Here is a 9,872-nt window from a genome sequence, read left to right on the forward strand (position 1 = left end):
ATTTAAGTTTAATTAATTTTTTTTTCGAGTTTGAGTTTAATTTGAGCATGATTTGAATTTAGTTTGTTTACATGTTATCAAAATTTTAATTTAATTTTATTTAATTATTTAAACATTTATATTTTTAAATTTATTTAATTAGTTAATGAGTTTGATATTACAATCTCATTTGTTCCTTTTAGATATTTTTTATTTATTTATAAATTTAATTATTTTTTAATAAATATGATTTATAAATTTTATTAGTGGATATTGTTCAACAATAACCACAACAACAACAGTGTATCATATTTATTCATGAATATCAAAATAAAATTATCAGTATATATTTTTTTTCTTATTTTTCTTCCTAGCAAAGGATAAATTATGAGTTTTTTTTCTTCTAACAATCGGGGCTCTCCCCTCACCGCCCCCATGGTAATAGCTGAAAGTATATCTTTATTAATAATGCTTATAATTTATATTTTTTTTGTAACAAACCATCACTCATATCACATCTGTAAATAAAATAAATAAAGAACTAATGAAAAAATATTTATTTATTTGTTTGTTTTTGGCTCTGCCTGCAAGTTATTTAAAAACTTCTAAAATGTTAGTTTTTTGTTTGTTTGTTTGTTTTTGACTTTTTATTTATTGTTAATCTTCTGAATCCAATGCTTTATCATTGGATTGGGCCGATGATATAGTTGAAGCCTAATCGGATCTTGTCAGCTCTCCAAAAAATAATGAGTTATTCTTCAAAGAATTAATGTTCATTAAGCTCTTCATCCATTATTATTTTATTTTTTCTGATAATCAAGGTGTTTGAATATTGCCTCATTAATCAAAGAAATAGACTATTTATGCACACATCTAAAATATTCATCATATTTAAAATTCAAACTTGGACTCTACTTTACCATTGCATCACATCCGCAAAGGCACTCTTTCATCCATTAATTGTTGATAATTAAAGAACTGAGATGTCTAGGCATTATATATATATATAGTTGGAAATCATTAGAATTTGATATGATGATGTCCTTGACTAATTTTGGTGGCCATTGACTTAGCACTAAATTTTATGTAAAACAAGCATAATCTTATTTTATATAGCTAATTAACTAAATCACTCAAATTTAAGATTCATCTTAGAGTTCACCCATCTCAAAATTGCATCGCTTTGATGTGAAATGGTAACACATTATCGAAGAATGATCCTCAATTGCTAACTCTTTGTCAAATTCACATGGATGTTGTTATTAGTGCTTGGCGAGATGCTAATCGAAATGATTCATCATTAGATGTGGAAAATATTTATTTTATTTATTTTTGAACTCTTAAATTTTCTTTTTAATAATAATAAAAAAATTTCAACCAAATGTGTTCTTGCTTCTCGAGATTAAGATATCCTATTTCATTATTTGATTTATTATTTTTTTTATCCATTCATTTATTATTTAATTATATTATATTTTTTTAAACATAAATACAATATTTATAATTATAGGTTCGACTCTTTTATGATCTAAATAAATGGTAATTCGATGATTTTTTTCATTTTTGACCTATCTAAATATTTATTTATTACACTAGCTAATATGTCTTTTTAATTTTTTTTCTTAAATTTTTTCTGTGATATCTTTTACAAATAATATATATCTTATTCATTTTAGTTTTTTGATATCTTAACATTTCTTAAATGAAGCGTAAATGAAATGGCGGGAATTAATACTTTGTTTTAACAAAATTGAAAAATAAAAATTAAAAATTAAAGATTAAAAAAGAAAAACGTTATATTTATTCAATTATGTATAAATAGCTCTTTTCTTTTTTATTCTTCAAACACCCTCACTCGCCGATTCACGTCTCCCTCTTCCATTCCCTCTCTCCAGTCCCTCTCTCGTCCAGTTCTCTCCAGTGATTCGAAATTCACGTCTCCACTCTCTCTCCCGAAATTCTCCTCCGATCCTCATCATCTCCTTGATTCTGATGACGACTACTCTGCGGCTGGTATCTGACATCAAAATGCCCGATCGGTGGATCGCATGAAAACAGAGGACGCAAGCGCATCGTGGATGATCAGTCCAGCGCCGGCGTAGACAATGCTACCAAAAAGCAACGAGTAGACTTGCCTATTTCTACGCCTAAATTGGCGTTGGTTTTAGATTTGGATCTCACGCTCCTAGACACCATCCAGGTAATATATATAATCCATCTTGCATTGTATTTATGTTGTTTATCGATTTTGTTTAAATAATTAAATGTATTAACCGCACGTTTTGCATCAGTTTGATCGAGTTGATCCTGCTGATAGACGAGTTTTGAGGAAGAAAATGAGTATGCAGGAAGACTGTGATCTTTTCTGCGTCAAGAATCTTGGAGTTTGGACGAAACTGAGACCCGGAATCAGAGAATTCCTTGTAAAGGTAATTAATGACTATACGTATACGTATAGTTCTCTACTGTGAATACCAATTTTCCATCTGTTTGGGGAAGGGACTACTGATCTGGGGCCGGGGACTGGAGATGCGGGGAGGGTGTGATGACATGACCCGAAATATATAACTGGTATGCAAGTCCGTAAAGGATCGGAGTGGCCGGACGCATAGCAGTACTGTCTTTCTTTGGATCAATTAAGTCTGTGACGAAGATGTGAATTAGAGATCAACTTGTTTAATTTCTATCAAAACTAGTCTTAGCTTAATTCTCTTCTTAAAAGATGTGAAGATGTGATGTGAATGCCCTAGGGAGAGTGCTAGCTTCATAGTGCCCGATCGATCAGTCTAGTCTCAGATTAAGTAATTAATATTGTCAAAAGAGGCCAGGGGCTTAGGGATATATATTCGATTATATATATTCGCTAAGTTAATTTCGATTATCTGTTGCATGCGCTCTATACCTTTCAGTCATTTTCTTTCGATTTTTTCATACATAACCGAATTAAGAATATTGGAAAAGATTAATTATGAAAGAGTCTCGGGCCCAACATATATGATGTTGTGATTTGGTTAATTGGTCTAGCTAGATTAATAATTAGTATAGTAGGGTTTTTTTTTTCTTAATTAATTTGTTTATAGTGTTTATATAAATTTATAATTAATATTGCATGCATGTTTTGTATTAATCTATAATCTAGTTTTAGTTTTGTAATTGCACTGCCCCTACGTACGTACCTTTAATTTTCTTCTTCTGTGATAGATATGCTCTATTGCTCTAGTGTACATAATAGTACTAATCTTTTCATTTGTTTTTCAATTGTAGGCGAGAGAATTATTTGATTTACACGTGGTTACTATGGGGACTCAGAGATATGCAGCTGCGATGGTTGATCTATTAGACCCCACAGGCACTATATTCTTCGGTAGGATCATCTCCAGAGAGGATGCGAGCATAGATGATCGTGGCTCATTAGTCAAAAATTTAAATCAAGTCACTTCTTTGGAGTCTGATGTATTGATTTTGGATGATACTGTGGAAGTTTGGCCACATAATCAATGGAATCTGATTCTCATTCAGAGGTATATATAAATAAAGTAATATTTCTTTAATTATTTGATTAATCTTTTTTATTCATAATTTAAATGGTTGACAATTGAATTTGTGCAGATACGCCTATTTTCCTTACACTTGGCGTAAGTATAGGGTGACAGGAGATTCACCACTCTATACTGGCGTGGATGATGATGATGCTTTAGCATCCGTCTCATCGGTAAGAAATTAATTTTTTTTTCTAACTTACTTTTGTACTAATTAAGAGAGGACTAATTTGAATTTTAAATGATTTAATATTTTTAAAACTTATTTTCATTGAGCAGGTGCTACAGAGAGTTCATGACGACTACCACTTGGTGCATCAGTATACTACGAGTCATGTCGACGTCAGAAGCATACTTGCTAGCACTCTTAGAGCATAGCTAGCTCTTTATTTGTCGTTGTTCTGGATTATATATGCTACAGTCGTATTTGTCTGATACACTTGTATACATTTTAAACTTGATTAATTTGAAGTATATATATCCGAGAAAAGTTATTATTCGTCATTACATTGGATAGTACCTTAGTTTCCTTGGGGACTCCCACTGCATTTTGGTTACTGGAGAAACACTACTCGATCGAGTTTAAAAACTCATATGATACCCCTTTGAGACCTGCGGTTACTGGGGAAATACCAAAGGTACCCCTTTGAGACTAAAAGGTTACTGGGAAAATATCTATGAGTTGGTGCTCCTTTGAGACCAAGTGTGGAAAATAAATGCAAAGCATTAGGGGGAATGAGCCTTGTGTGGTAGGTAAGTGCCTATCGCACAGGAAACTCGGGGATCGAACACAATGGAATGATCGATGAAATAACTTGGATCGGTAATGCTCTTTTGATATATATCGATCGGCCACCCGCATGATCCAAATCTATATATTTCTATTGAATTTTGTTGCAGCTAGCCACACCCGTCGTCTGTCTGTCCACAGCCGTACGTGGGTGTAACAACGTAACTAGCTCCCCATCGATCGGATCGTCTCGATCTCTTGTTCTTAATTAATTAGCTTAATTAATTATATTATATTACAACAAAAGAAAACGAAACTAACGGACAAATAAACAGTAAACTGGAAATTAAGAATTACTATTTGCATGTGTACGTACTGGAAATTAAGAATTAAGATTAATTAATTTGCATGTGTCTTAATCTTGCAGTCATTACAGCTGCTAGTGGTGTGCCATGGCTGTGATATGAGTTGATGTTGTCTATTAATCCATATGTCTATAACTTGATTCTGATGGTCACTATTACTTTCATCTCACATTTCTTTGGCATATCAAAGACTGTTCATTAAACTCTTCATCCATTATTATTTTTTTATTATTTTTGATAATCAAGATGTCCGAATATTACCTCATTAATCATAGAAATAGATAATTTATGTACACCTCTAAAATATTCATCTTATTTAAAATTCAAACTTGGATTCATTAAGCTCACATCCGCAAAGGCACTCTTTCATCCATTGTTGATTAAAGAACTGAGATGTCTAGGCATAGTTGGAAAAAAAAATCATAATATTATTTTATCTAATTAACTAAATCACACAAATTTAAGATTCATCTCAGAGTTCACATCTCAAAACTGCATCGCTTTGATGTGAAATGGCAACACTTTTTTTTTTCTTCCGAAGATCAACAATTCAACTAATTGAATGTTTTTGCTGGTGCGATGAACACGCTTCTTTTTGCAAATTGAACTCTTTGGAATTGAAGCAGAAAAATATAATGGAGCAAAATTATCCATGACAAGCCAACGTAGTATAGTAGTTGGGGTGGGTATCTGATGCATGTGAGGGACCATGATCTGATCGACAATGGCAGTGTTTAGCTGAGGCATCACAAGAACACTATCAAAATACCATCTTGGAACAAAACATCGATCTTGTGGGGATAATCGGATAAAGCAATTAAATTAAGCTGAACTCCAGTTTCCTCTGCCAACTTGATTATTTCAGCTGTAAAATGGCTTGAATATATATGTAGATAGATTGACTTAGCCGATCGACTTTCATGACGGTGGCTGCCATGTTCCAGGTTGATAAGTTGAGCCAGATCCTGTTGGCTCTGAAGACCTGAAATTAAGTTTCAAGTTAGAATACACCGCTATGCTTGCGATAGTTTTGCAGCTTGGACCATACTTCATTGCATCTATGTGAAAACTAGCATATCTCAAGTTCTGTGATCAGTCTCATAAAACAATGATGAAAAAAAAAATGGAGAATCTCTTTGGCAAGAAAGAGTAAACTTAATGGACAAAACAATAGAAAAAAAAATGTTGGGACTCCTGACAAGGCATCACATATATTGATCAGATTACACTAATTCTGATTGGTAATATCCACCTGAATCAATCTTTTCATCTCTATTTGACATTTTGTAGTCATAACAAAAGATATCGATGTAAACTCCAAAACACCAACAATGTAGAAAGATAAATAAAACCCAAGAAAAGAAATTTATCTCTTTCACTCGAGAATTCCAAACAATACATGCTAGTACAACATGATGCTAGTTTCACTTTCAATTACCCCCGTAAAATCCCAAAATATTCCTTAGAGCAATAATCCTGACACAAGTGACAAAGAATTATTGACGTTATGCAAACTATGATGACAAATAAGATCAAGAATTGATTTGCATTCTTGATTGTGCAAGCACAGAGATATATTGTTACTGTTTCTTTTCTGGTTTTCTAAATGTGTATCATTTATAAGTTAGGATTGTACAATACATTTTGATGTGTAATAAAATTCATCTTCTCCCATTTCCTCGCATTATTTTGTAGATTTAATGACAAGATTCCTAAAAGGAGCACATTACTTTCACTTTTTTTTTTCAAATCAAACATCTTAGTTTGGAAATTCTAAAAACACACGCCTCTTTAATCATAAACTAAGGCCAAATAAGTGGAGCGTTAGAGTCCAAATCAAATTTTAATTTTGTAATTTGCAAGTATTTTGGTCCACTGAGGAGTTTTGAGTCAAAATGGATTGACGGCACAAGCCAACTCATTTCAACTAAAAGGTACATTTTTATATCAAGGGGCACTTAATCCTTTTTTTTGTCAATTAATTTGCCCATAGGTGTATTGCGAGGACTCTAGTGCTTGCATTTTCTTTCATAGCGAAAAGTGCTAGCCTCCATAGTGCTTAAAAATACTTAGTGCATTGAAAACGAATCCCAGATACTATTGATATTAGGATCATGGAAGAACTTTGTGAGATTGTTCACGAGATGTTTGTCTAGATTGAGCAGTAAGTGTAAGAGTCATGTCCACTAAAGATACCCTCTGACCATCCACTGTGCACCTATGTTCAACAGTGCGAAGTAATTTAGATTGTTTTATCTTCCTGCATGGCAAGGTCGAGTTCTTAGTGGGGAGAATGATATTGTGGATAAGATTGAGGGATTACAATATCTTGTTTTTTTTTTTTTGGAGTTCGTTATATTTTACTGATTGTTAGGAAATGAGTTAACTAGAGCATCTTTAGAAGTGGCCTTTTTCTATAAAAGGGGCTCTTAGCCTCCCATATAACTATATATCTTTCAGCTTTAATAAAGGTTACTCTATATGAGATTTGTTCTCGGTGCTACATCAAAAGACAAAAGAAAATTCTACTTAGCAATTAAAAGTAACTAAAACATAAATATTACAAACGGCATAGTTTTGCAAGATTTCAATGGTGTCATATGGATCATAGCAAAGCACAAATAGTTGAGATTTAACATTGCATAGATTTGAATGATATGATATGAATCATGTAGCTAAATCCAAATAGTTGAGACTAACATGATGATGATGACAACATGATCAAAAAGTAGATAATTACTTGCAACATGAGAATCACAATGACTTGTTTGAACAACTTATTTGGAACATACCTTTCTTCTCTATTTGAAGAATCCTTTGTGTCTGAGGGTTCCTCTGAGGAAAAAAAAAGTTTAGGGAGATTAACCAACTTGTAATATATTTAGAAAGAACTTAGTCATCAAGGAAGATGATTAGAGAGAATAATTTGTGAGTTCACTAATACGAGTTAGTTCTTAGTAATTCACATCATTATTCAAGGAAAATTACAAAACACGAATTTGCATAAAAGGAAGACGCAATGTTGAGTTACTCTTTAAAGAAAAAATATAAACTGATGTACAAATAGAACTTACCGCTTCTTTGAGCAAAAGAAGCTTCTGGGAATTGCTGAATGAAACTTTGAAGGTCAGGAGATCCATCTTTACCTACATTTTGATGGCGAACAAGCTTATTAACTCTAAAAAAACAAATGTCCAATCACAGTAAAACATAAAATATAAAATTCACTGTCCCCTTCCATTGTTCTGCAGAACACCCTAATGTTAACTAAACTTCTTCAATTACAAACATCAAATGCAGCTTTGTTGTCCATCATAATCAAGTTTATGTTCGCAGTTTTGGAGTGTTATACCCTTGATCTCTAAGATTATTTCTTAGGTTGTCATTGTTGGGTACAGATAATCCTTTTTCTAGTATTCACTCACTAAGTTATCTCTGCTTAATCCATAAATTTAAGCTCAGTGATCCTAATGTAACTAGGAGAGAGCAAGGGGGTAAAACAATAATTCTTTTGAGATGCAATTATAAAAACTACAAAATCCTTTATTTTGTTTAACTTAGGTATGAGGCTACTAGTGGGTTATTCTTAGAGTTGAATTACTATATGGCCCCTGGTGTACAGTGTGTATTCCCAAGTTGTGACCGATCAGCAAACTGAATATTTACATACTCCAGAATGAAACAATATGTAAACTAAAACCCACAATTATTGTCTACTCAATGACTTTAAATTGCTCCCACAAGAAATGATTGTCCAATCAATCACCTAATTGTTTGCCTCTGTTTAAGATAAGCATTTTTTTACTCTACATCCAACGAAGATTATAGCTTTCCTTCTCTTTAACTCTTTACAAGAATCAGAATGTAACATCTAGCATACTTGTATTGTACCATATCAATACTTGATATGCTCTGTCATATGTTAAAGAATGCCAAGAAAATTGTTTTACATTTTTACTCCTCTTTCACTTAGATTTTCTATTTTAATAAAGGCTATAGTAAATAGATAGCTGAACAAAAATTATTTTTACTCATTTTTACTTCAATAGGTGTGAAGATAAATTCATATTCTCATATAATCTTTCTTTCACTCAATTTATTTATTTTAGAGACATAACAATTAGATAATCAATTGACTTATAATTTTAACAACCATAATCTATTCCTATCGTGATTGAGTGCTTCTGAAACAATATTAAACGTAGAAAATGAAGCTAAAGAGAAAAAGGTAAACCAGTTTGGTGACAATACAACATAGATAGGTGATGATACAACATAGATAGAAAATGAAATAGGATGAGAGGTAAATAGCTGCAAGCACCTTTCTAGAAAGCAATAGGAAGATCTAACTCGAAGCCTAGACCTACAATAGGAAATATGATGGGTGAGCAACAAGATCTCATGGTTATCTACTATCCAACTTCAATGGTGGGGGCTCTGGTGTTGGCAATACAAGAGAAGGTAATAAAATGGACAAAGTTATATGAACTAAAAGCACCTTAGCTGAAGACTCAGAAATAGATGATGAGTTTGAAAAATGGAGTGAAGCCAAAAAAAGTGTAATCGGCAAAGATTACATGAAGACCTACATCTGAAAACTCAACCATCATCAGTGATTAGTGTTAGTTGCTTCATATGTGCATGTGTATAGAAATATTAGGTGGAAGCCAAGAAGGCAGTATCAAAAGTCCATGATGTGCTCTATCTTTCTATAACGGATACATTTGGGCTTATCTTGCCAAAATATTAAAAGGCGGTTCAAGGCAATTGATCTACTGCCTAATGCCTAGGCAGTAGGTGGGAACCCAAGTGGGGACCTAAGCAATCAACATTAAAATAATATTAAAATAGAGGGAAAATATATTAATTAAGAAAACTAATACTAATGCACATATATACACAAACTGTATCCATAATCAATTAAAACAAGTTTACAATCATAAACAAATAAGTCATAGTTGATAATGATAAGTAAATATTAAATAAATAACATCAATGAAAATTTTCATATTTCACCTTGCAACCAAGAAAAACAGCCACAAAATTTTAAAATAAATATATTCTATGCGCCAAGATTAAATGATGAAATATTAACAAAGAATGAGAAAAAGGAGAAAAGAAGAGGGAGAACATGCCTAAAGAATCGCCTAGATAGGGTGAAAAGAGAAAGTGAAAGTGACATGACATGGCGTGGGAGGGTTAACTGAACAAGGGGAGTTGGCTGGGATTATGGATAAAATTATAATATTTTATAATATC

The 9,872-nt window shown here is 32.4% G+C and overlaps 2 protein-coding genes across 2 annotated transcripts in view; one reads left to right on the forward strand and one right to left on the reverse strand.

Moving 5' to 3' along the window:
• Window positions 1-3,276: 3,276 nt before the first annotated feature.
• On the forward strand, window positions 3,277-3,896 carry LOC141846052 (RNA polymerase II C-terminal domain phosphatase-like 3). Its single transcript, XM_074734040.1, has 3 exons — window positions 3,277-3,500; window positions 3,589-3,691; window positions 3,798-3,896. The coding sequence occupies exons 1-3, from the start codon at window positions 3,277-3,279 to the stop codon at window positions 3,894-3,896; spliced, it is 426 nt and encodes a 141-aa protein (XP_074590141.1).
• Window positions 3,897-5,191: 1,295 nt separating this feature from the next.
• The window catches only part of LOC141846805 (uncharacterized), a 46,356-nt gene continuing 41,675 nt past the window's right edge, over window positions 5,192-9,872 (reverse strand). Inside the window, exons 6-8 of the mRNA XM_074734867.1 lie at window positions 7,688-7,759; window positions 7,406-7,448; window positions 5,192-5,595 (exon numbers count right to left, since the gene is read on the reverse strand). Coding sequence (XP_074590968.1) covers window positions 5,532-5,595; window positions 7,406-7,448; window positions 7,688-7,759 — 179 coding nt within the window. The 3' untranslated portion in view covers window positions 5,192-5,531. The remainder of the gene's footprint in view (window positions 5,596-7,405; window positions 7,449-7,687; window positions 7,760-9,872) is intronic.

This window comes from Curcuma longa, chromosome 15, assembly GCF_044706935.1.
Source record: "Curcuma longa cultivar G26 ecotype Majalengka, Jawa Barat chromosome 15, ITB_CL_G26_1.1, whole genome shotgun sequence".
NCBI classification, from domain to species: domain Eukaryota; kingdom Viridiplantae; phylum Streptophyta; class Magnoliopsida; order Zingiberales; family Zingiberaceae; genus Curcuma; species Curcuma longa.

Bases quoted from the DNA above. Each gene is read 5' to 3' on its own strand.
- LOC141846052 (XM_074734040.1), top strand. From the start codon at position 3,277: ATGGGGACTCAGAGATATGCAGCTGCGATGGTTGATCTATTAGACCCC. The intron at 3,501-3,588 runs GTATATATAAAT...GAATTTGTGCAG, and splicing joins AATCTGATTCTCATTCAGAG to ATACGCCTATTTTCCTTACA. The intron at 3,692-3,797 runs GTAAGAAATTAA...TTCATTGAGCAG, and splicing joins CTTTAGCATCCGTCTCATCG to GTGCTACAGAGAGTTCATGA.